The sequence below is a fragment of the Diorhabda sublineata genome, chromosome 1 (assembly GCF_026230105.1).
Source record: "Diorhabda sublineata isolate icDioSubl1.1 chromosome 1, icDioSubl1.1, whole genome shotgun sequence".
Lineage (NCBI taxonomy): Eukaryota > Metazoa > Arthropoda > Insecta > Coleoptera > Chrysomelidae > Diorhabda > Diorhabda sublineata.
The window spans coordinates 17,179,239-17,206,845 of NC_079474.1; the positions used below are offsets into that span (position 1 = coordinate 17,179,239).

General features: G+C 32.5%; 1 protein-coding gene across 2 annotated transcripts in view; it reads left to right on the forward strand.

Moving 5' to 3' along the window:
* The first annotated feature begins 5,208 nt into the window (after window positions 1–5,208).
* LOC130449557 (insulin gene enhancer protein ISL-1) overlaps window positions 5,209–27,607 on the forward strand; it is a 57,636-nt gene continuing 35,237 nt past the window's right edge. For both annotated transcript variants that reach the window (XM_056787453.1, XM_056787463.1), the window contains exon 1: window positions 5,209–5,473. In XM_056787453.1, coding sequence (XP_056643431.1) covers window positions 5,344–5,473 — 130 coding nt within the window. In that variant the 5' untranslated portion in view covers window positions 5,209–5,343. The remainder of the gene's footprint in view (window positions 5,474–27,607) is intronic.

Genomic DNA, 27,607 nt, shown 5'->3' on the forward strand with positions numbered 1-27,607 from the left:
AACGTTCGAAACGCAAATTCTTATTAAATTAGTTACGAATTTTACATTGATTATAAGTTTGTCGTTTCAGAATATGAAATTTTTAAATTGAATCCGATCTTAAAACACCCTGTAAATACACAATCTTTTTGTATACTTTCTTGTAAAGAATTGTGAGTATATAAGGCTCTATGTCATTTTGATAAAACTACGGTCTATTTACCATAAAAGAAGTGGTAGTATATTATTATCGGATTAACCTATTGAAATATCAAACTGTGAAAAAACAACCAAAAGATTTGAATTTACATGGACGTGGAACAAATTATTTTATTTTTGGGAGTTTGCGCTGGAAATTCATAATATCTGCATATATGTAATATTTCTATAAGTGGAAGCTGTTTTGACTAAGAAAGACAAAATGGCAACTATTTATCTAAACTCCGAGATTTCAGCTCGATTCTGCGCATTCTCAAGCATGCGCATAATAGATAAAGTGTCTCGAATGAGAGAGATAATGAATGTTGTTGACGTCTTAACGTAAGGACGTTTTTTCCCATACCAACTGTCCATATAAAAGTATTACATTTATGAATATCTGGTCCACAGCCACATGTTTCTATTCCTAACCTCAAAGTTTCAGGAATCAGCTGGTTCATAAAAAGGATCACTCTAAACAGTCTTATCTTAAGTAATTTTACGAAGGTTGTAATACTGATGTCAATATGTCAAATCTGACAATGTCGTCTCAAATTTGACGAGCTCTCACACATCAGTTCAAACTAAAATGTTTTTGAACTGTCAAAACTTGATGTTGTTGTTTAGCACCCAATCATAAGGTTACAATAAATTGCGAGATAAACGTTTTTCAACACTTGAAGAAGCGCTTGATGCGTTCAAATCAGATGTTTTTGAGGTACATTCAAAAGCATGCAAAAGTGTATTTGTTTTTATTTGTTTATATTAAAACCCTCGTATTATCCCATGGTTACTATCTTTAAAAATGTCAGGACTTGAAGTCAATATCCTTGTTGATCAAAATCCACTCGTATGTGCATCATTTAGTGTCAAAAACAGTGAATCATTAACCACACGAGGTAGATTATGAATCGTCATTGCTTTTCCTGAATGATTAGAATTATTATTATACTGTCTGTATTCTACTAAGGTGGTTTTTAAAGTTTAAACTATCTAATTGTTTAGTAGAAGGCTTAACATGTTGAATGATTATAAATTGTTCGCTTAAATCGCATATAGTGGTTTTATAACCTCAAAATTCAGGAATCGGCTCGCCATATAATAGAAAAGAAAGAAAATTTAAGCTTATAACAGAAATATAATTCGGCCGTCTACATAAAGCATCGTAAACGACCGGATTTTTGACAATTCGTGGAGTTTTCATCACGATAATGAACAATCAAATTCCAACAACTGATTTTTCGGTCAAACAAAAAACGAAAGTCTCCAATCATCTAGTGTATTCGTCAGATTTGACTACCTGTGACTCCTGCCTGTTTTGGAAACTCAAAAACCCATTCCAAAGAACGCGTCATAAGTCTAATGAAGGCAAGGTTACTAGAATAATAGAAGGTTTGTGACAATAACAAGTTGCGCAGTAGACAAGTGACGTCACCGGTTCTTGACAGCTGACGTAAGTAGTTGGTATTCTAGTAGCCTATCGTTTGTTTACAATCGCATGTCACAAACCTTCTATTACTGTAGTAACCTTGATTGAAGGTACGGAAAGCCCATCTCAGACAAGGCTTAAAACAAGTGTATGGCAAACTAAATAAGGTCTTAGCGTGTTTGAAAGAAGCCAATAATCAATATTTTGTTTTTTTGATCAGTTGGTTCAAATTCGGCGGACTACATTTTGTACTTTATATTATATTTTTATGTAATAAAGCATCCGTTGCACCTATGACGTTGGAGATGAACACGGAGATGCGGCAAACAGAATCGAAGAGACAGGCATCAAGTAGGCGTGAAGGGTCTAACGAGAGCGGTCCGAAACACACACGGTAGCGGTTTCTACAGTCACGTTTCCGACGACGCAACATCGCGTTGACTGGTTAGGATTTTACGCTACATTTAACGTTTTTACACGTTAAACAAGAGACGGGATTTTCGATTTCGGATTTTTTTTGGACTACCGTTTAGAATAGGAGGATTATTCATGGGGCTCTGATCGCGTTAGACTCTAAATAGATACTAAAATATGTACAGAGTAAGACCGTAACTTTTTACAGGTATGGAATAGGAAGATTTTTAGTATTTACGTAGGGCTGGATTCAGCGATCATGACAAATAGTGGAATTTTTTTGCATATTATCATATTTAGTTTATCGCTCATAGTTATAAGTACTACACTTTAGAGCGAGGTTACGGATGTTCTTTACGCTTCGTAACAGACAAGTCTAACATCCAGTATAGCCATTTTGAGGTTTATATTTGAACCAACCGCGTATTAACTATGGAAGACACATATGGAGCAGTGGTTTGGGGTGAAGATACCATAAAATCTTGCTCAATAGCTACTCTAGAAGAGAAAACATCACTTAGAATGTTCAGAGGAGGAATCATCAAAGAAAACCCGTTTCTAAATAAAGACCAGCCGTGGGGTATGATGTTACACATCGAAAAAGTTTAGCTTTGAGAAAAACTTCACCTCAATAATAAACTGAAAAAGCAAATGGGATCAAAACACCATAAAAAATGTACAGAAACGCCATTAAACGGTATACGAAACTAATGCAACCAGGAGATCATCATCCTGTCCGATAGTCAAGAAGCTATTAGAGCTCTAAGCTCCAATAGAATAAAATCCAAACTCGTTAGGTATTGTCTAAGAAAATTAAACGAGCTAGACAAGATCACCAAACCAAAATGTGGTATCATCTACAGAACAATGGAAAAAGCACTGGAAAACAAGGTAGATAGGAGCAAAACCAATTATTGGAACAACCAACAGGGGTTGAGAGTTCTATCGGGGCACTGTCGCCTCAACAAACACCTGAAGACGCTAGACGTAACAGATAATAGAAGACGAAGACGAAGACGAAAACAAAGACGAAGACCAAGACGAAGGCCAAGACGAAGACCAAGACGAAGACCAAGACGAAGATCAAGACGAAAACCAAGACGAAAACCAAGACGAAGACGAAGACGAAGACGAAGACGAAGACGAAGATTAAGACTAAGACTAAGACTAAGACTAAGACCAAGACGAAGACCAAGACGAAGACCAAGACGAAGACCAAGACGAAGACCAAGACGAAGACCAAGACGAAGACCAAGACGAAGACGAAGACGAAGACGAAGACGAAGACGAAGATTAAGACTAAGACCAAGACGAAGAATATCTACATTTTCGAGTCTACAAGTTTCATGAAGAGTTAACTAAAAGTCGAAATGTAAGAGTAAATTCATAAATCTTAGGAAATATTGTGAGAAATACTAGAATCAGAGCCGTAGTATCTGACATTGCACCTGAACTGACCATTCTTTTGTCTATTATTGTATAACTTAGTTATTACTTCGATGCGACGCCGTTGAAAGCGGCAGAATTCTTTGTTATTTTTAATTTGCACCTCCAAGTATCTACTAAATTATTCAAACTTGATATTTTGATGTAGATTGACGAAATCCCATCGTTATTGTTTATTTTATTTATTATACTGAGATCAATATTTTTTTTTATTTTGCTATTTATAAACACCGTAGGCACGTAATATCTGAATAAAACAAGTTTTATTGACATTTCAGATAAAAATTTTTGTATAAATATTGGAATCAGTGTAAACAGATTTATTGATTTTGTGCCTCACGAGTTTATTTATATACCTACTCGTTGAAAGCTGATTTTGAATCTGCGGGTTTTTTATAGTCTTCATTCCGTTAAATAAATAAATAGGAATATACAGTGTATACGAGGTAAATCAACAAAGTAAGTTCCGTTTGGTTATATAGAAAAAAACCGTACAAAAATCCACATTTGTTTAAATAATTTTCCACATCCAGCAGACTTCTCACAAATCGAAATCAGAAGAAAAACTAAGTAATGCAACTAATATTCAGAATGACGGACTGTCAATTGTCAATCAACATTCATACTTTCTCTTCTTCTTTAATCGTATGATTTTCGGCCTTTTTTCAGTTTTCAAAACACTTTTCTCTTTATCTGTTTGTATTTAAGTAAAATTCGAAATGATATGATGATGCTTTATTTTATTTTAATATCTCCTTATGAAAGTAAAACGAAAAAAACAGCTCTTTTCTCGAAGAATTGAGTTAGAACTCAATATGTTTTGAATTTGGAAATCTTGTATGACAATTTGCAGTATCCTTTACTATTATACAGTTCTGAGGAAGAAAAACCATTCTTTAAAGACATCAGCATTCATATCCTCAAGGTAATCACCGGCAGGTACGAATACCTTCGTTTGAGCTGCTGATCTGTTGGTGGATTTGAGCCAAAAGATGAATTATTTGAAAAATCCTATCTTCGACTTGTTGTTGTTGCATCTTGCCAAAATTTATTTGATGTATGTCTCTTTTTGATCCATATTTCATCTAAATAAAATATATGTATTTCTTCTTTGGTCATAGATAATTTTTTCCCCATACTAAAATATCGTTTCTTTCTATTGGAACAGCCTTGCTGGAATGCTTGTTCCAACGCAACTTCCAAATTTGCCATAACAGAATTCACAATGGACTGTACTAGTTGTAACTAAACTAAAGTTTTGCGTTAGAAATTAGGTTTTGTAGTTTAAAGTTTCTTCTTCTTTGTAAGTATTGAAATACGCGTTTTCAAGTAACTAATTTTCAAAAAGTTGCTTCCCCCCAAAAGGTACCAGCCCTGACCTACGTATATAGACTAATAATATATAGTTTTAGTGACAATTTTACTTTTATTTGAATAAGACAACATTTCGAAACACCAACTATATGTAAATACATTCCCCAAACACCCAACCTTGCGATCCATCTTCCAACAAGGTTAACCTAACACAAGTAACAAAGAAGGCTGGGAAAATTGATGTATATATAAAGTGGGCCGTCCTTGTATTGATTATTCGCCGACCATTTTGTACTGGGCCATCACCGTTTCAACCAATCATCGATCCCAATACGCAAACGCAATAGGCGTGGTTGTCGATAGTAGGGATAATTTGAATTTTTGGTGACGGAACCGAGTCGAGCCGATCGCTTACCGAATACCGTGTCAGTCTGACTTTGACTACCGTGTGTGATGTTCTGAAGCAGTACGTTGCTCGGTAGTTTTTTTTGCGAATAACAAAAACGAATTTTCAATTTTTTTTTTTAATTCTTGTGAGACGTTTGGAAAAAGTGGTGTTTCGTATGGTTATGTCAGAGACGGGGGGACTGGCAATGCACCAGTTACCAATGCATCACAGGGGGTTGGTTCAACCTAGCCTCGTCATGAATCCTCATCCTTTGACAGACTCTTGTTCCGTCGAATCACAAAACAGTAAGTTTATTGGATTTTTACGTGTTCCATTGAATACCATTATATTAAGTCCTAGATATTTATCGCTGATTCTTGATAATGATAGAAATTATTTGAAAAAAATGCCCCCGGAGGCAACACTTTTACTAAACCGATAATATTTGTCTCTAGAGAATTTATCTAGTAGATCTATTACACCCGTAGTGTACACAAACTTTTATATTATACCATACCACTCAATTTACAATTTTTACCTTGCAGTTATGATTGTCCGCATTTTGTTGCTAAGCAGATAAATATTAGAATGTTTTAATATGTTAAAAATCCAAAAGAGACAACGCAAAAACTGTCTGAAAACTTTTTCCCGTTAAAATTATTTTTTGTAATTTTAACAAATTATACAGAATGTCTCATACATAATGTCATATTCACTTTGGTTATGAATGAATGCCACAAAATTTTATTCCGCGTGATTTTCGTATTGTATTGTGTTGTTAATAAAACCTCATATATTAACCTCAGCGGTGCTCTGTATACCTCGGCATTAATGCCTCGATAAACTGGATTGGGATTTCCACTAAACCTTCAACTCGAATTGACCTCTTTTGCTACGAGTTATGGACATTGTTTTTCATCTAACCATTAAATATCCTTGTTCTGGTTGTAAAATATGTTGGTAATGGAAGCTACTAACTTTTTTTAGCTCTAATTTCGATTTTTTCCTTTACGTTTGCCGCTACCATAAATTTAGTGTTGTTTTTGTTAATTTTCATACCGTTTTATGTCAATGGTTCCAGTTGATTGAATTTTCTTGTAGATCCTTCCGATTTTTTGCAATATATATTTAGTAGAATTGTTATAAATTTGATTGGGGATGGAGGTCAAACAACCTTTTAGGGATTAACTCTGATCAAGTTCAAGTTTTGGTAAAAATTTTAGAAAAATCGACGGGTCCATCATACGAATTTTTATATTTTAAATAAAAGCGATAACAAAAAATTATTTTTATCGAAAAAATTCCATTGAAATAGATCAAAATCGAATATATTTAGAAATATATAAAATCATTTAGTACCTACGCTAATTTTTATTACAAACAAAAGTTATATTTTTTATTGATTCTTCAAATTACACTTACTTATAGATAAAATCTTTTCATATATATTTACCCGACACACAAATGTCAAAAATGTTATAATCTCCTCGATGACCTTCAAGAGAAGTCGATATAAAAAATGCGGTTGCACATTTTGCTTGACGACGATTCAAAAACAGAATTTCAAATCTTTCAAACTACATAATAATAAAAACGCGAAATTATTGAATACTATATTAGAAGTACAAATCGTTACCATGACCTTTTTACTCCATGTTAACAAATATTCACCATAAAAAAAAGATTTTTACATCGTAGTGTCCAAATAAATGTCTCAAATAAGTTCTTTCTGAATAAAATGGGTTGTCAAACTCGCCACCTAACCCATCGTGTATTACGCGTTGAACTGGACTGATAACAATGAACTTCTTCAGTTAAATCACGAACTGTTTTAGACCTTCGGTAGTTGTGCACCCCTACAAGAGCCTGAACGTTGGTATTCATGGTATTAACATTAATTAAATTATTTTTTTTTGTAATATGCAGTAAGATACACAAATACGATTTTCACACAAACGTATATCAATTGGAGATATATTGGAATACGGATTTTAATCGCGTCTGATATTTTCCTCAATATCCTTTTGGATAACGTACAGTTTTGGCAATATCTTTGATGAAACTTTTCTTATTTGCCATTAATCAATTTCGCGTATTTTTCTAAAAATTCTACGTACTAATTACTCCTCATTTTCAATCATACATTTTGCGAGATAAAAGTTGCTAAAAACCTTTAATTGGACGGGTCTGAGGTAAATTAGGAAGATTAATTTGTTTTAGTCCGAAATATGTTTTAATTTGATTGCTTCTTCATAATGGTAGAGACGGCAACAACATGACATCGTCTTCAACGTGATGTGCACGTACTAAAACATTTAATTTAGTAAATCGATACATTTCAGAATCTACAAATTTCCTTCAATTAGCAAAACGTATTCATCATTCGTCATTTCGCTATTTTAGACCATTTCTAATTATCCAAGTTTTTCTGCTCTTTCTTGGATGAAACTTCTTGGTTTTCTGTAGCTTTTACGTGAAATATTTTGGTTTTGAAAAATGTGAATTATGTCAAACTTTCGGAACGTTCCAACCCATTTTATAAACGCTGTGTTTAATTTTAAATATGTAAAATATACTTAATACGATTTACCCCCCGTATAATATAACAGGAGTATTAAAAAAGTAGTTAGTCTTCTGAGATTGCACGAAAATGACAGAATTTCGAGTTTTTAGCATTACTATGAGTCACCGAAAGCCAATTTTTTCTTTTTCGTAAATTTATAGTTTGAGCTCAAATAACGGAAAACCGATCAATTTTTCATAAAAAATTGTAATAAACATTTTTAAAGTACTGTTTTAGATCTTTGAAATGAACTTTTATTAAACCGTATAGCATGAAAATTAAGAGAGTTATGACTAAAATTAAAAAAAAACCACGTTTTCAACATTTTTTCACGAAAAACTCGAAAATTACACAATTTCTGGAAAAAATTATTCTTATCAAAATTGAAGCTTATAAAAAAACAAAGAAATTAGTCAGTTTAAATTAAATTTTATAAATAATATTCAGCAACTTATGAGTCACTGAAAGCCAATTTTTTCTTTTTCGTAAATTTATGCAGAGATTTGAGCTCAAATAACGGAAAAACTATCAATTTTTCATTAAAAATTGTAATAAACATTTTTAAAGTACTTTTTCGAATCTTTAAAACGAGCTTTCATTGAACTGTCGAGCATGAAAATTAAGCGAGTTATGACGAAAATAAGTTGAAAAATGTGAACTATGTCAAACTTTCGGAACGTTCCAACCCATTTTATAAACGCTGTGTTTAATTTTAAATATGTAAAATATATTTAATACGATTTACCCCCCGTATAATATAATAAGAATATTAAAAAAATAGTTAGTCCTTTGAGAGTGCACGAAAATGATTTTTTACGAGTTTTTAGCATTACTAAACTTTGAAAAAATCAAAACTCAATTTTCTTTAACGGGAACCCACCGATTAGCTTTAAATTTTTACTATATACTTTATCACACTCTAGATGATTATAACTTGAAGGATTTTTGGTGTATCTCAAGGATAAGTGAATATAAAATATTTCTAACCTAACTTAACTGCGTATTTTCAGTTACTGATATTTGGTGTCTATATTTATATTTATTATGAAAAAAAAGGATAGAACGAATATGATGGTACTAGAAAAAGACTTGAAATATCAGTAAATGAAAATACGTGGTTAAGTTAGGTTAGGAAAAATTTTTTCCATCCCTTTTCTTCGCGAGATCCTTAATAGTTGTGAACGATCGTAATTGATAAACGACTTAAGTAGAAAATTATGTTAACGCTTTGAAAAACATGTAAACAACTTTATTTTCTATTTCTATTCTTTCTAATTTATATTTTTTACAATTTTTCCCCCAGTCGCAACTTTAGGACAGAGCACAGCTCCTTAAATGAAAGTTTTTCTTCGTAACCTCTGACTAGTCCAAGTGTGAGAGTATTCAAACTAAAGAGTTTTAGATTGCCTTGTAATCACTCAATTTATTAATTCCTGTAGCGTATAACTTTCAAAAATCTGCAGATTTCGGACATAATTTCCATCTATTTCTAATCCGGATTTCGGAGGTTCAACAACAAGAATAAAAATGATAAAAAGGACACTTGTAGGGGTAGGACCAAAAGAGAATTGGTATTAATCCATATTTTTCGTGGGTTCGAAACTATAAAAAAATTGTTTCATCAAATTTCTTGCGAGAATGTATGATAGAGTATTTGGTAAAAATTTTAATCCATCCACATCCTGTATATTCCGTATTTTTTGTGAGATATAAAATGAGATTCTAAATTTGTTCAAAAATGAAAAAATTCATACAATTTTCAGATATTTTACTAACAATTTTCTGATTCTATTCCTTCAAAACAATTTTAAAATGAAGAAATTACCAATTGTTAGTCGTAATTTCATTTGTTTATCATTAAAAACTTCACACGACCCATAGTCTATATTATCAACTCAATTATAATTAAAAATAAGCCCTAATTGATACTAAACTCGTCAGGCAATAACTTCGTGTCAATTAGTAAAAATAAATTGTAATAACTAGAAAGATAACAAATATTATAGTCCGGATAAAGTTCCGAAAAGGTGAACCTCCGATTGCTCTGAAATTTCTCCCGAAGCTTCTTCTTAATTAGAGAAGCTAATCCCTAAAGGGATTTTCATCGTTTGACCCCCAGCTCTCTTTTAAATTGTAACAATATTTTCGAAAATATTGATTCAAAAGAAAAAATATTCAAACAAAAAAAAGGCAAACCAAAAATTTTACAAAACGGATTTTATACTTTTTATATTCTGTTGGTTATCAAGAACCAAAATTTTTGGGAGATATCTGCCTGAAAGAAACTCCTGTATAGTTTTTTGTCATGAATTATTGCATGAATTATCATCAATTGCATTTTTTAGTACAGTGAACCAAGTAAATCACCTCGCAATTTTAAAGATCATGGATTAGTTTGAAATTTTAACAGAAGCTCAAAAATGATGCAAATAACAAACCTGATTTGGTGCCAATGTATGCCAGTGCTGAATGCGACCCTTATTTGGGGGGTGTAAATTTCATAATCAGGAATCGATGGAGAATTGAATTTTATGGAGAAAATGTGGAATGAAGTTTTTCATTCAACTCAATTCGCGATTGAAAATTATAAAAACAACACATTTTCAACAGTTTTTCACGAAAATCTCGAAAATTACACATTTTTTGGAAAAAAATTATTCCTATCAAAATTGAAGCTTATAAAAAAACAAAGAAATTAGTTAGTTTAAATTAAATTTTATAAATAATATTCAGCAACTGAAAGCCAATTTTATCTTTTTCGTAAATTTATGCAGATGTTTGAGCTCAAATAACGGAAAACTATCAATTTTTCATAAAAAATTGTGATAAACATTTTTAAAGTACTTTTTCAGAACTTTAAAATAAGCTTTTATTAAACTGTCTAGCATCAATATTAAGCGAGTTATGACGAAAATTAAAAAAAACACGTTTTTAACAGTTTTCCACGAAAATCTCGAAAATTACGCATTTTCTGAAAAAAATAATTCTTATCAAAATGGAAGCTTATAAAAAAACAAAGAAATTAGTCAGTTTAAATTAAATTTTATAAATAATATTCAGCAACTGAAAGCCAATTTTATCTTTTTCGTAAATTTATGCAGATGTTTGAGCTCAAATAACGGAAAACTATCAATTTTTCATAAAAAATTGTGATAAACATTTTTAAAGTACTTTTTCAGAACTTTAAAATAAGCTTTTATTAAACTGTCTAGCATCAATATTAAGCGAGTTATGACGAAAATTAAAAAAAAAACACGTTTTCAACATTTTTTCACGAAAAACTCGAAAATTACACAATTTCTGGAAAAAATAATTCTTATCAAAATTGAAGCTTATAAAAAAACAAAGAAATTAGTCAATTTAGATTAAATTTTATAAATAATATCCAACAACTTATGAGTCACCAAAAGCCAATTTTTTCTTTTTCGTAAATTTATAGTTTGAGCTCAAATAACGGAAAAAACGATCAATTTTTCATAAAAAATTGTAATAAACATTTTTAAAGTACTTTTTAAGACCTTTAAAATAAGTTTTTATTAAACTGTCTAGCATCAATATTAAGCGAGTTATTACGAAAATTAAAAAAACCACGTTTTCAACATTTTTTCACGAAAAACTCGAAAATTACGCATTTTCTGAAAAAAATAATTCCTATCAAAATGGAAGCTTATAAAAAAACAAAGAAATTAGTCAGTTTAAATTAAATTTTATAAATAATATTCAGCAACTGAAAGCCAATTTTATCTTTTTCGTAAATTTATGCAGATGTTTGAGCTCAAATAACGGACAACTATCAATTTTTCATAAAAAATTGTAATAAACATTTTTAAAGTACTTTTTAAGACCTTTAAAATAAGTTTTTATTAAACTGTCTAGCATCAATATTAAGCGAGTTATTACGAAAATTAAAAAAACCACGTTTTCAACATTTTTTCACGAAAAACTCGAAAATTACGCATTTTCTGAAAAAAATAATTCCTATCAAAATGGAAGCTTATAAAAAAACAAAGAAATTAGTCAGTTTAAATTAAATTTTATAAATAATATTCAGCAACTGAAAGCCAATTTTATCTTTTTCGTAAATTTATGCAGATGTTTGAGCTCAAATAACGGACAACTATCAATTTTTCATAAAAAATTGTAATAAACATTTTTAAAGTACTTTTTAAGACCTTTAAAATAAGTTTTTATTAAACTGTCTAGCATCAATATTAAGCGAGTTATTACGAAAATTAAAAAAACCACGTTTTCAATATTTTTTCACGAAAAACTCGAAAATTATGCATTTTCTGAAAAAAATAATTCTTATCAAAATGGAAGCTTATAAAAAAACAAAGAAATTAGTCAGTTTAAATTAAATTTTATAAATAATATTCAGCAACTGAAAGCCAATTTTATCTTTTTCGTAAATTTATGCAGATGTTTGAGCTCAAATAACGGACAACTATCAATTTTTCATAAAAAATTGTAATAAACATTTTTAAAGTACTTTTTAAGACCTTTAAAATAAGTTTTTATTAAACTGTCTAGCATCAATATTAAGCGAGTTATTACGAAAATTAAAAAAACCACGTTTTCAACATTTTTTCACGAAAAACTCGAAAATTACGCATTTTCTGGAAAAAATTATTTTTATCAAAATTGAAGCTTATAAAAAAACAAAGAAATTAGTCAGTTTAAATTAAATTTTTTAAATAATATTCGGCAACTTATGAGTCACCGAAAGCCAATTTTTTCTTTTTCGTAAATTTATATTTTGAGCTCAAATAACGGAAAAACGATCAATTTTTCATAAAAAATTGTAATAAACATTTTTAAAGTACTTTTTCAGATCTTCAAAATGAACTTTTATTAAATCGTCTAGCATGAAAATTAAGCGAGTTATGACGAAAATAAGTTGAGTAACTTGAACTTGAAAAAAAAAATATCGGTAATTTTGACACCATGTGCGGCAAAACTAAAATTAATCGTAGCACATGTAAAATTATTTTATTTAAGCCCTAACAAGACGTTCCAAAAGTTTGAATGGTTTGGAACACGTATATTTCAAAAAAAGTTGTTTAATGAGAGATTTTTTTTTTCGATTTTCAATAAAATACGTTATTTTTTCAAAATATCTCAAAAACTATTGGATGAACGAAAGAATTTTTCTGTAACTAAAATTTAGCTTTTATTTTACTGAACATTTTGCTTTTTTTTAAATTCACGTAGTTTGTAAATTAAACGAGATATAAGCGTTTGAAGTATTGATTTCAATGCTAGGGAAGAATCTTTTTTACCTTTTAGCATCAAAATTCTCTTTAAGAAAAGGGCCTGGAAGGGTTTCAACTGTAATGATTTTGTAGCTTATGAAATTCATTTTGATCTATTTGTAGTATTTATTCTTTTATACATGCTGTGTCTCCTTTATGTTTATATACCTGTATTAGGGTAATTTTTAAGGGTAGTTACAGTTAGTAATTTGTAATTTTTTCCATTCTGAAGGCTAGTTTTTGGTGGTTTCTTATACTTGAAGTAAAAAATTCTCCTATTACGATGCAAAATAAAAAAAACCACGTTTCTTACTACATTTTTTAAATAATCTTTGTATGAGGGGTTGTTTTTAAGGGTAGGTGAGTTATAAAATATCAAAATATTAAAGTTATGATACAAAACAATCAACAATTATTATATTTGAACATAACTATAGCCAATTACCGCTTTAATTCATTAGTTTCCAATTTATTGGTGAAAATCACCCCTTAAAAATAAAAGCATATTTTGCGACCAAGACAGGTTTGAAGAGGAGGGTTAGATGAACTAAACTCCAAATTTTCAAGAAGATCGATAAAGATCTTTAAAATTGCGAGGTTTCGGTCGATTTTAAGCTTGTAAATCCTACGAGATTCAGCTCAGACAATCTTAGTGAAAGAGTTATATTAATTAAAAAAAATTACTATCCAGATCATGATAGTACCTCCTCGAAAAGGGGAGACTTTCGGCTACTGCCTGTAAACAATTCATAAGTTGAAGATCGCATTCCAATCCATCAATTCTAATGCCCAAGCTAATCGTTGAGTAGCTATCAAAAATCGCATGAATTTTAAATTGTATACACATCTAGTATTTAAAAGTCTTCTTACCAAGATTCTTCGGTATTAGGAACATTTCTACAAGTCACGAAAGGATGTAGAAACTCTATCAAGCACTGCTCTGATGTGTCTTAGGGTTGCGATCGTTGTTTCAACAGCTTCTTCATAGCCTAAATTTTATGCTAGATATTACCAACGCGATCTTTTGAAACACCTACTGTCTCAGCTTGTACTATACAAGACAGACAAACCGCTAGACCTATACTGACAGAAAAGCTTTGATAAAAAACATGACATACCCCTCAACAAATATTAACCTGAGCACGACCAAATGACCAGATGTTTCTAAGAATAACCTTCTGCCGAAAGGACGTAGACCTTCATTACTTTGAACATGGAGTTGTTTGCGGCGGATAAACTCTTAAACTCATGTCTCAATTATATCTCGCACCTTCTTTCGGAAGTGCTCCAATACAAAATTGTGGATTTGTACCACGTTATCAGTGGTGGAAACTCTTAGACATGGAAACTGACTAATCGCTACGTTGAAACTCGTTAAACCAATGTTTGAAGATCCTGGATAGAGAAGAGTCATCGTACACAGCATTTAAACATTAATCCAAATCTACATGCGATCAAAACAAAACTATGAGTCCAATCCAACTGAAATTTTGATCGAGATTTGCCCTAAAGATATTGGTACCATTGATGAAAACAGAGGATTCTTTTCCTGCTAAGTGCAATTGCTAAGATGGGTTCCGTTGACAGTTGTTTTTAAGGATAATGGATGGAAATAACCTTCTGCCGAAAGGTAGGGAAACCTTCGTCACCGTGGTTTGGACCTGGAGTTGTTTGCGGCGGATAAACTCTTAAACTCATGTCTGCGTTATCTCTCGCACCTTTATTCGGAAGTGCTCCAATACAAAATTGTAGATTTGTACCACGTTGTCAGTGGTGGAAACTCTTAGACATGGATCATTAGAAAACTGACAAATCGCTACGTTGAAACTCGTTGAACCAATGTTTGAAGATCATGGATAGAGAAGAGTCATCGTACACAGCATTTAAACATTAATCCAAATCTACATGCGATCAAAACAAAACTATGAGTCCAATCCAACTGAAATTTTGATCGAGATTTGCCCTAAAGATATTGGTACCATTGATGAAAACAGAGGATTCTTTTCCTGCTAAGTGCAATTGCTAAGATGGGTTCCGTTGACAGTTGTTTTTAAGGATAATGGATGGAAATAACCTTCTGCCGAAAGGTAGGAAACCTTCGTCACCGTCGTTTGGACCTGGAGTTCTTTGCGGCGGATAAACTCTTAAACTCATGTCTGCGTTATCTCTCGCACCTTTATTCGGAAGTGCTCCAATACAAAATTGTAGATTTGTACCACGTTGTCAGTGGTGGAAACTCTTAGACATGGATCATTAGAAAACTGACAAATCGCTACGTTGAAACTCGTTAAACCAATGTTTGAAGATCATGGATAGAGAAGAGTCATCGTACACAGCATTTAAACATAAATCCAAATCTACATGCGATCAAAACAAAACTATGAGTCCAATCCAACTGAAATTTTGATCGAGATTTGCCCTAAAGATATTTGTACCATTGATGAAAACAGAGGATTCTTTTCCTGCTAAGTGCAATTGCTAAGATGGGTTCCGTTGACAGTTGTTTTTAAGGATAATGGATGGAAATAACCTTCTGCCGAAAGGTAGGGAAACCTTCGTCACCGTCGTTTGGACCTGGAGTTCTTTGCGGCGGATAAACTCTTAAACTCATGTCTGCGTTATCTCTCGCACCTTTATTCGGAAGTGCTCCAATACAAAATTGTAGATTTGTACCACGTTGTCAGTGGTGGAAACTCTTAGACATGGATCATTAGAAAACTGACAAATCGCTACGTTGAAACTCGTTAAACCAATGTTTGAAGATCATGGATAGAGAAGAGTCATCGTACACAGCATTTAAACATAAATCCAAATCTACATGCGATCAAAACAAAACTATGAGTCCAATCCAACTGAAATTTTGATCGAGATTTGCCCTAAAGATATTTGTACTATTGATGAAAACAGAGGATTCTTTTCCTGCTAAGTGCAATTGCTAAGATGGGTTCCGTTGACAGTTGTTTTTAAGGATAATGGATGGAAATAACCTTCTGCCGAAAGGTAGGGAAACCTTCGTCACCGTCGTTTGGACCTGGAGTTCTTTGCGGCGGATAAACTCTTAAACTCATGTCTGCGTTATCTCTCGCACCTTTATTCGGAAGTGCTCCAATACAAAATTGTGGATTTGTACCACGTTGTCAGTGGTGGAAGCTTTTAGACAAGGATCATTAGAAAACTGACAAATCGCTACGATTTAAACGTTCTTTGATTTCACTTTCAAAACCAAGAATCTAATTGATATTGTTTTTCTTGAAATCCACCAAATCCACGCGCGATCAAAACAAAACTTTGAGTCCAATCCAACTGGACTCTCCAACTCCAATTCTCGTGTAGTAGAATTTTTTTTCCATCAACTTTCCAATTGTTTTTAATCATTTAGTCGATGTTATGTTAGAAACGCATCATAAACAACCCAAATCAAAATATCAGGTAGTCCAAAAAAGATTATATTAAATTTAGAATAAGAAAAAAATAAATAAATCGAAGAAAAAAGGTTTAAAAGACGAATGATGGAAGGTGGCATCGCTAATTAAAGTTAAATAAAACGACCGGCGGTGAGCTTATCTCAGTTTTAGGTTGGAGTTGTCAGTTACCGCCGGAGGGGCTACACGGGGGGTTCACGGGGACCTGTTAGGTACGTCGTGACCGGTAGCATTCGGCGCGACGGGTTGCTATTAGCACCCTACTGCTAAATGCCAAGAAGGCCTCCGGGTGGAATCAACACGAACCCATAAACGTTGGTCAACATTAACAAAAAAAGACCACCGACTATCTAATTTGAAAAAAAAATTGTGGGAGTGGTAAAAAAAACCAAACAACAAATAATCAACTTGAAATGTATTTAATTTCGCGTTTTTTCGGTGTGAAGTGAATCAGATTTTTCTAAAGACATTCCTGTATGATACAATAACCCGTAGGTTTATTCCTGACCTACCACAACGCATTAAAAACCTACTAATTATTATAAAAAAAAAGAAACGAGCGCCATAAAATCCTCGTAAATTAACCATTAATAGTCGGGCTATTCAAATTAGCGAAAATATAACTATAATCTTCAAAGTTAATTACTAGTTTTATAGATAATAAAATAATTAAACGTGTCTCAAGGAAAATACTAAGAACTTGTAAATACCTAAGCGATGACACGATTAAAAACAAATTTTGTTTCTCCAAATTTGATATAAATCGTTCATAAATTTATTCATAAATTCGCTTCGTTCCTCTTCTTTTTTATTGCCTCATCCGTTACGAACGTTGGTTATTAACATCTGCGTTTCTAAACAGATCAATAGATGGCACTCCAAACCACTAATGTAGGTTATACAACCATGGATGCCGTTTCCTCTTACTATCCACATAGCCTTTGACAATCAACTGATGTATTGTCTTAGAATGTGCACAATTGGATATGATCTCGTCACTTTTACTTGGTCTAACTAATCACCTTCTTCCACTAACCGTTTTTTGCCATCTTTTTCGGAGCTATAAATTGTTTGTTTCTTTTGTTTCGGTCAACTTGGGGGTACGGTTGTAGCATTCACACCAACTTTCATCTCCTTTCTTTGATTTACTTTGTTATTTCTTCTTGAAAATTAATCAGATCTATGAGATTTTTTCCGTTTTCACAACTTTTTCTTTCTTCTTAGAGACAATGATCCGGATTCTTGAAATGTTATTAAGGTTTAGACAATGTACAAAACGAGATTGCACGTTGATATTTCCTCGATAGAACCAGGAAAACATCGACGCTGCTGCCGTCTTCCCTATTAAAGTCGATTTTTAATGTTTGATTTATCTTTTTGGGGAGCTTATCCACTCGATTGTGAGACAAACCGTATACTTATTAAACTCGCACTGTATTTTTAATTCAACACCTTTGAGTATTTAATTGTCTTCCTCTTGATACCGTTATACAACTATAGAGTTGAACAAAATGAAAAAAATCGCTTTGGTGTATGAACACAATGACTTATAGTCCGGTCAAATTAGAAATAAGAGTGAAGCTATATAAATTACCAGCAAGCAAGCATTGAAAATGTTTAAAATGAGTTTTTCGCCATTTTCAGCAAACCGGTAAGTTTTATCATGAAAATATTTCAGACGAAAATTGTAGATCATAAAATTATCTATAAAAAATATATCAATACTTTTTTTCCTACGAGTCATCGTTTCTGAGATATAATGATTCAAAAAGTTGTAAAAGTTATAATTCGGTCAATTTAGACATTCGAAGTTACATTAATTCCTATCAAGGTGAAAATCAGTAAAATTGTTTAAAATACAATTGAAAATAAAATTTGGATGTTCCACATCATTTTCGTGTGTGGAAAAATATTTATTCAAGATCAAATGTAAAAAAATGAGTTTTTCGCAATTTTCAGCAAACCGGTAAGTTTTATCATGAAAATACTTTAGACGAAAATTGTAAATCATCAAATTATCTATAAAAAATATATCAATACTTTTTTTCCTACGAGCCATCGTTTCTGAGATATAATGATTCAAAAAGTTGTAAAAGTTATAATCCGGTCAATTTAGACATTCGAAGTTACATTAATTCCCATCAAGGTGAAAATCAGTAAAATTGTTTAAAATACAATTAAAAATAAAATTTGAATGTTCCACATCATTTTCATGTGTGGATAAATATTTATTCAAGGTCAAATGTAAAAAAATGAGTTTTTCGCCATTTCCTGCAAACCGGTAAGTTTTATCATGAAAATACTTTAGACAAAAATTGTAGATCATCAAATTATCTATAAAAAATATATCAATACTTTTTTTCCTACGAGTCATCGTTTCTGAGATATAATGATTCAAAAAGTTGTAAAAGTTAAAATGTTTTATATTTACTGTCGTATTTAATGGTTATAATGATTGCCCGAAAAATACCAAAGCTGCAGAACATTTTCGACAATTGATAATTTCTTACAAATACCCACAACATGTCTCGGCTCATTTCAATTTTGTAAGAAAAATTTACTGCCGAAAATGGTGAAACCATTAAATACGACAATTTTTACAACTTTTCGAATCATTATATCTCAGAAATAGTGGCATATACGTTTTTTGTAGATAATTTAATGATCTACAATTTTTGTCTAGAGTATTTTTATGATAAAACTCACCGTTTTGCTGAAAATTGCGAAAAACTCATTATTTTGACTTTTGACATTGAATAAAATTTTTTCCATACACGAAAATGATGGGGAAGAAAAGAATTCTATATTCAACTGTATATTAAACAATTTTACTGATTTTCACCTTAATGGGAATTAATGTAACTTCGAATGTCTAAATTGACCGGATTATAACTTTATAGCTTTTTGAATCATTATATCTCAGAAATTGTGGCTCGTAGGAAAAAAAGTATTTACACGTTTTTTGTAGATAATTTAATGATCTACAATTTTTGTCTAGAGTATTTTTATGATAAAACTCACCGTTTTGCTGAAAATTGCGAAAAACTCATTATTTTGACTTTTGACATTGAATAAAATTTTTTCCATACACGGAAATGATGGGGAACAAAAGAATTCAATATTCAACTGTATATTAAACAATTTTACTGATTTTCACCTTGATGGGAATTAATGTAACTTCGAATGTCTAAATTGACCGGATTATAACTTTATAGCTTTTTGAATCATTATATCTCAGAAACTGTGGCTCGTAGGAAAAAAAGTATCGAAACGTTTTTTGTAGATAATTTAATGATCTACAATTTTTGTATAGAGTATTTTTATGATAAAACTCACTGTTTTGCTGAAAATTGCGAAAAACTTATTTTTTTGACTTTTGACATTGAATAAAATTTTTTCCATACACGGAAATGATGGGGAACAAAAGAATTCAACAAGAATATTCAACTGTATATTAAACAATTTTACTGATTTTCACCTTGATAGGAATTAATGTAACTTCGGTTGTCTAAATTGACCGGATTATAACTTTTACAACTTTTTTAATCATTATATCTCAGAAACGGTGACTCGTAGGAAAAAAAGTATTGACACGTTTTTTGTAGATAATTTAATGATCTACAATTTTTGTCTAGAGTATTTTTATGATAAAACTCACCGTTTTGCTGAAAATTGCGAAAAACTCATTATTTTGACTTTTGACATTGAATAAAATTTTTTCCATACACGGAAATGATGGGGAACAAAAGAATTCAATATTCAACTGTATATTAAACAATTTTACTGATTTTCACCTTGATGGGAATTAATGTAACTTCGAATGTCTAAATTGACCGGATTATAACTTTATAGCTTTTTGAATCATTATATCTCAGAAACTGTGGCTCGTAGGAAAAAAAGTATCGAAACGTTTTTTGTAGATAATTTAATGATCTACAATTTTTGTATAGAGTATTTTTATGATAAAACTCACTGTTTTGCTGAAAATTGCGAAAAACTTATTTTTTTGACTTTTGACATTGAATAAAATTTTTTCCATACACGGAAATGATGGGGAACAAAAGAATTCAACAAGAATATTCAACTGTATATTAAACAATTTTACTGATTTTCACCTTGATAGGAATTAATGTAACTTCGGTTGTCTAAATTGACCGGATTATAACTTTTACAACTTTTTTAATCATTATATCTCAGAAACGGTGACTCGTAGGAAAAAAAGTATTGACACGTTTTTTGTAGATAATTTAATGATCTACAATTTTTGTATAGAGTATTTTTATGATAAAACTCACCGTTTTGCTGAAAATTGCGAAAAACTCATTATTTTGACTTTTGACATTGATTAAAATTTTTTCCATACACGGAAATGATGGGGAAGAAAAGAATTCTATATTCAATTGTATTTTAAACAATTTTACTGATGGGAACTTACGTAATTTCGAATGTCTAAATTGACCGGATTATTAATAAAAATTTTGTCCAGTCATCTTTTCAAATGGGTCGCATCAACTCGTTCGCCTAATTATAGGAAGTAATCATAGGCAATTCTTGGAGTATCGTACCTATATTATTAAGGCAATTACAATGTTTAATTTGCTGCTTTTATTTCTGTTGGAAATTTTTTGTAATTTAATTTTTAGAACGTTTATTGACCATACATTAAAAATTTAATTACTGTATGGGCAGAATAAAAGAATGAACGTCTTCTAGGTCGGAAGTCGATTTCTTCATCTGAAAAGAACACAAAGTACAACGTAGAAAGAAAATAATCTACAGGATATAAAAGTTAGCAAGTACTGAATGTAGTCGAGACTACAAAGTTTTGGGAAACATTCACTTCTAAAGGCGAAAAGTCTATCTCTGGATTTAAGGCAACAAAGAAAATAACATACTAGCATTGTGCTGGTATGTTCTACTAATACATCTGTAGATTATGTCGTTGAACCACTGACGTTTCATACATCGTTAAATACTTGTGCTTAAAAAAATCAAAACAATATTGCCTGCTAAGATTTTTGGAGTGTTATATTTTGTGATCGGTGCCGTAATTTTTTTGTTTCTGATGTTTAGATATTGAAGCAGTTCTCGATTTGGACAATGCACCAAGACATCAACCCGAACTTGTTCATCTGAATATAAAATGACGGCTTTTCTGTAGCCATACGTATGTAGCAAAAATGTTGCTACAAAATTTTGTACTTAGTTGTGATAATAAAATATCACAAATATTGTTTATTTACTTGACAATGGTCAGTACTATTTTATGTTAATTGATAATTCAAAATAAAAAATTTATTTTTAATTATATTTTAAACAATTTTACTGATTTTCAGCTTGATGGGAATTTATGTAATTTCGAATGTCTAAATTGGCCGGATTAATATTAAGAGTTTTCCAATAGGGACTTGACAATTTTGAATTTAGTTTTTGAACGCACCTTTTCACTTACAATCGAACTGTCACTGTCAGTTTAATCAGTAGACATAACCTCTCCATCATAGTGAAGTACACGAATGAACAACGTCTGCAAATATTTATTACAGAAATTCGCTACTTTAAGAGCGTTAACTCCGATTTCGATCGTAATTCTAGACCTAGTAACAAGTTTAATGAAAAAGTTTGAGTCTACGTATTTGTTGTGTGATATTACCGTGTCAGTGAGACTACGGGTTGGTCGAAGTGTCGAAAATATCGCTGCCGTTGAAACGTCTGTACCAAATGATCCAAATCAGTCGATTCCACGGCGCTCTCAAGAGTTGGGCATCGCCGAGACCAATTTTGCGTAAGGATCTTACTTTACGCCAATACAAGATCAGGCTCACGCTCAGAATTGAAGCCTATGGACCATTCGAAGCGACGTACGATCTCCGTACGATCAATTGCATCGCAAAATCATCTTCAGTGACGGAGCTCATTTCTAGCTCAATGGGATTGTCAATAAACAAAATAAGCGGTATTGGGCGGGTGAAAATCCACATGTGCTCAATGAAAAACCACTTCATCCACAAAAGATAACTGTTTGGTGCGGTTTGCATGCCGGCGACCATATTTATTCGTAGAAGATAGTGGTCGGCACGTTAATCTGAATTGTGATCGTTATCCCGCCATGATTATCGATTATTTTTGGCCCGAATTGGAATATATGAACATGTGGTTTCAACAGGATGGCGCCACACAGCACACGTTACAATCGATTTATTGAAGTTTGGTTAGCGTGTTATCTCAAGAAATAGACAAGTCGATTGGTCGCCTCGTTCGTGCGATTTAACGCCTCTAAATTTCTTCTTTGGGGCTACGTCAAGTCATTGGTCTATGCTAATAAGCCGACGACGTTGGAGGAGCTCGAAGCCAACATTGAACGGGAAATAACGGCCGAAATGTGTGGCCAAGTCATGGAAGATTGATTCTAAAGAATCAACCTGCCCGCGGGGACCATAGGAGCGAAGTCGAGTTCCATTGATAAATGTTTTGAATGTACTTCAACTCGATAATAAAGTTTTTAAAATATCTCAAATGGTGTTCATTTTATTTTGAAAAAAAACTTGTCAAGTCCATATTGGGAAACCCCTTATATACAAACCAGAAATTGTTTTTTTTTTTCATCCGGTACAAATCAAATTTCGTTTTTTTTTCTGGTTGTATTCAAGGTCACTATTATAATAAACACCCCTTTGTAAATATAAACGCGAGGAAAAAAATCTTTATAGAAAACAGTACCTGATATTCATCTTCTTTCCTTTTAAATACTCTTAAAACTAAAGACGATATAGAAGAGAAGTTGTTTTATAATATCTTTCGGGTAGTAAGCTGAGTGTTGTCCATCGTACCGACGACCGGCCGATAAGTTAGGCGCCTATTTTAGGTCTGAGCAATGTCTCATTGCCGCCGGTTAGTTGACAAAGATGTCTAGTCTATTTTTACGACTTTTTACATACATGGGTCTACCTACCCAGAAACTTTCTAATTAAAAAAAATTTTTTTTTTGTCGAAAACTATCGATTTTACATTCACTTTGTTTTCGTTCGTGATTGAATCCGCAATCTCATGACAATTTTCATTTGAATTTTGAGGCAACTAACATTTCAAAAACTTTACAAACTTTTTGATTCTAATACAGTATTCGTTCATGACATAAGAAGCAAAATTCATTACAAATAAAATTCATTAACGGTTCTTCTTCGTTTATCTGCGAAGTATTTTGCATTACCATGAATTCTTCATCGCTCAAAGACGTGCTATCGGTTGCTACGAATTCTTAGAGCCACTCAAGCTGAGACCCCTCAATCCCAACTGCTTGGTGCCTCTAAACCATCAGGTTTCTCCAAACCCCGTTCATACAATTCAGCTTCACTTCTTTCCAAACCGCAGCATTGATTGTTGTCCTCCTCCATCTGTTTCTCAAATCAGATGACCAACGGTGATAGTAAGTTTTCTATAGCCTCCTGGTTCATGGGCTGTAAAATTGAGGTGGTATTTGGTGGAAAAAACATCACCTCTACTTCCAAACCCCGAGGTGATGCACGACCAGGTGTATTTTCAAGAATTAATAAAACTTTTGGAGGAAGTTCATTACGATTACAGTACGATTCGATATTTGGACCAAACCTATTTGTATACCAGTCGGATAAAATTTCTCTTAGTACCCAGGCTTTTCGATTGGATCGCCAAACAACTGGTAAACTATCTTCATCAGTACCGAGCATAGGTTTTAATTTGAAGTCTCCGGTAGCATTTCCACCCAAAAGAAGAGTCACTATTTAACTGCTTTAAAACCACTTCTTTGTAAAAAAATTCGTGATGGCATCTGTTTTCAATAACGACCGGCTCTACATTGAAGACCGGGGAAGCAGGTATTTTCTTTCGCAGTATATAATTGTATAGCTCGTTAGGAAATTGGAACGCAGCTGCTGTATCTGCGCTTTCTGCTTCGCCAATTATACGAATGTTATATTTAATTAGTAATTTTTCAAACCAGCCATTACTGGCAACGAAAAATGGACCAGAAGATGTTTCATCTTTGACATATAAAAAAATTGCTTTAGCACATATGATATCTTGACTTTTCACTAGCAAGCAAAGACATTTTTTTGAATAATAAATTCATAATGAATGATTAAAAGAAGCATGTTTTTTATTTGAAGAAACACATTCTGAAAGACCTCCAATTGCTTGAAGCAGATTCTACTACTACAAAATCTGGAAGACCTGGAATAAGCCACGATCCCAAGTTAAATACTTTGCTGTCATTAGAAGACAACCTTAAAGCAAATTCAGTACGAATCGTCAGTGGAAAATTTATTGGTCTTTAATCCTTTCGCAACATATTCGCGCGACACTGCTTCCGGGCCTAATTGCGAAATTTCCGATTGTGAATCATTGAAACGATTTAATGGAATGACCACCTAGGTCACCCGATTTTACCCTTCTTGATTGTTACATTAAGAAAGTCGACCAGACAATTTAGAAGATTCGATATAACGAACAGACTCGGATAACTTTGAGTCGCCGATCCAGATGTATTCCTAATGACAGTTAAACATGGCAGTTTGACACGTGTCCTTTTGTTGAGCCGGATGGAGTATATGTGATTTTACTTCCTCAGCTTCCTTAGCTAGCTTGCAAGATTCTACTACAGAGTCGTGGATTTAAATTCGCTCGGATTGAATTCTGAATTTTTGAAGGGGTGCTTCTAGTTGATATGTCGTTTCCAGGAACTGATATCTGCTTCAATGTCAAAGTTATTTACAGCCGGAAAGGTTTAAAGATATTTATTGAGTGTTTGGAAAACGTGTTGGGATCATTGTGAAATTAATCATCGAAGACAACGTGAGACACAACGAATTGACATCACATCATTATAGAGACAATTGAGACGATTAATTAGAATGGAGTCATAGATTTCTAGTTGTTTTACTCCCTCAGATGGTAGTCTTCAGGGATAAGACAGTACCACCAACTACAAAATGGAAGACACTGGAAAGTGGTGGAAAATGGCGGAAAATAAGAATAATTCATTAATATTATGTATACCTTGTAAAACAGTACATTTCTTTAGGATAAAAGTTCGTTTGTCGACAGAATTTGGTTGATCGAATCGTGTTTCGGACTTTTCAAATAGAAAAAAAAAACAATTTCCAACTAATATTAAAATTTACATATCGAAAGCTTTCTAACCGAACGTCTAGTCGTAATTTTCCAAATATTTATTTCCACGTCAATTCTCCAGATGATTTATACGAGGTTGCCGTGACGAGAAAAAAAAACGCTGCTGTTTAGACTTGCGTAATGTAAATGCATTTAGCGCGATGACAGATTCTGTCGGGTGAATTTGAAAACGATCCGTCGTAAATAGAAGACGAACTTTTAATGGAACGGAGTGAATTTTTATGTTAAAACGGTTTCAAACATATGTTGAAGTCACTATAATTAAATGCCGCGGTTTATAAATAAATTTCCAATAACACCAAAAAAAAAAACAATAAATACATCTGACAAATCCGATGTATATCATCCTGATTATTCATTATGATTTTTTAAATAATTGAAATAAAGTAAAATAGCCCACACGTAGGTAAAAGGTTATATTTGATTCTCTTACCTTCTAGCATACTCCAAACCATTTCTATAGGATCAAACACAATAATTTGGAGGCAGTTTTGAGCAATTAAGTCTTTCAAATGGTATCCATGAGACACGCGGTTTTTAAGTCATAGTTTGGGAGGGTAGAAGAGACGGTTTCGATGTGAAAGTCGTTAATGGCTTGCTAGGGATTTTATTAGTGTAGATTTGCCACGACACATTATAAGGCTACAGTTTGATTATGCTGGTTGCCTCATCGCGCCGGCAACTTTCCCACGCCCAAAATTTCTTGTAGGATATGACCCAAAAGATGTTTTTTTGCCCACAGGTAGCTAAACGATTATATTTGATTATCTTGCCTTCTAGCGTAATCCAAACCATTTCTATAGGATCAAACAAAATAATTTGGAGGCAATCTTAATAATTTATGTTTTTCAAATGGTATCCATGAGATACTCGGTTTCTAAGTCATAGTTTGGCAGGCCAGAGGAAACGGTTTCGATGTGAAGGTCGTTAATTGCTTGCTAGGGATTTTATTAGTGTAGATTTGCCATGACAGAACATTATAGGGCTACATTTTGATTATGCTGGTTACCTCATCGCGCCGGCAAGTTTCCAATGCCCAAAATTTCTTGTAGGATATGACCCACAAGATGTTTTTTTGCTCACAAGTAGCTAAACGATTATATTTGATTACCTTACCTTCTAGCGTACTCCAAACCATTTCTATAGGATGAAACAAAATAATTTGGAGGCAATCTCAATAATTTATGTCTTTCAAATGGTATCCATGAGATACTCGGTTTCTAAGTCATAGTTTGGGAGGCCAGAGGAGACGGTTTCGATGTGAAAGTCGTTAATTGCTTGCTAGGGATTTTATTAGTGTAGATTTGCCACGAAAGAACATTGTAAGGCTATAGGTTGGTTATGCTGGTTGCCTGATCGCGCTGGCAACTTTCCCATGCCCAAAATTTCTTGTAAAATATGATCCACAAGATGTTTTTTTGCCCACAGGTAGCTAAACGATTATATTTGATTACCTTCCCTTCTAGCATACTCCAAACCATTTCTATAGGATGAAACAAAATAATTTGGAGGCAATCTCAATAATTTATGTCTTTCAAATGGTATCCATGAGATACTCGGTTTCTAAGTCATAGTTTGGGAGGCCAGAAGAGACGGTTTTGATAAGAAGGTCGTGGATTGCATGCTGAAGGATCTGCAACGATAGAACATTATAAGGCTGCAGTTCGTAGCCTAATTTGATTAATTTGGCCGTGACGAGAAAGGAGGTAAAATCAGCGTGTTATCATGATGGAAAAGCACTTTTTTCTTCCCCATTTTTCCTTTAATTCGGCCCATTAGTTGGACATAATTCTGTCCTGGGAGCTAATAACAGAAAATTAACAATTTCCAGGTAGATAGAACATCTTTCGGAAGACGAAAAATAAACGATTATAATTGCAAAATTTTCTTTCCAGTGTACTTCAAACCATTTCTATCAAATCAAATAATTTAGGAGCAGTCTTAAGGTGTGTCCTAGAATTTTTATGATGATTAGGATTTACCGTATGAAAACTTTTAAAAGAAATAAGTTTTCGCTGGAAAAGACATTCCAGA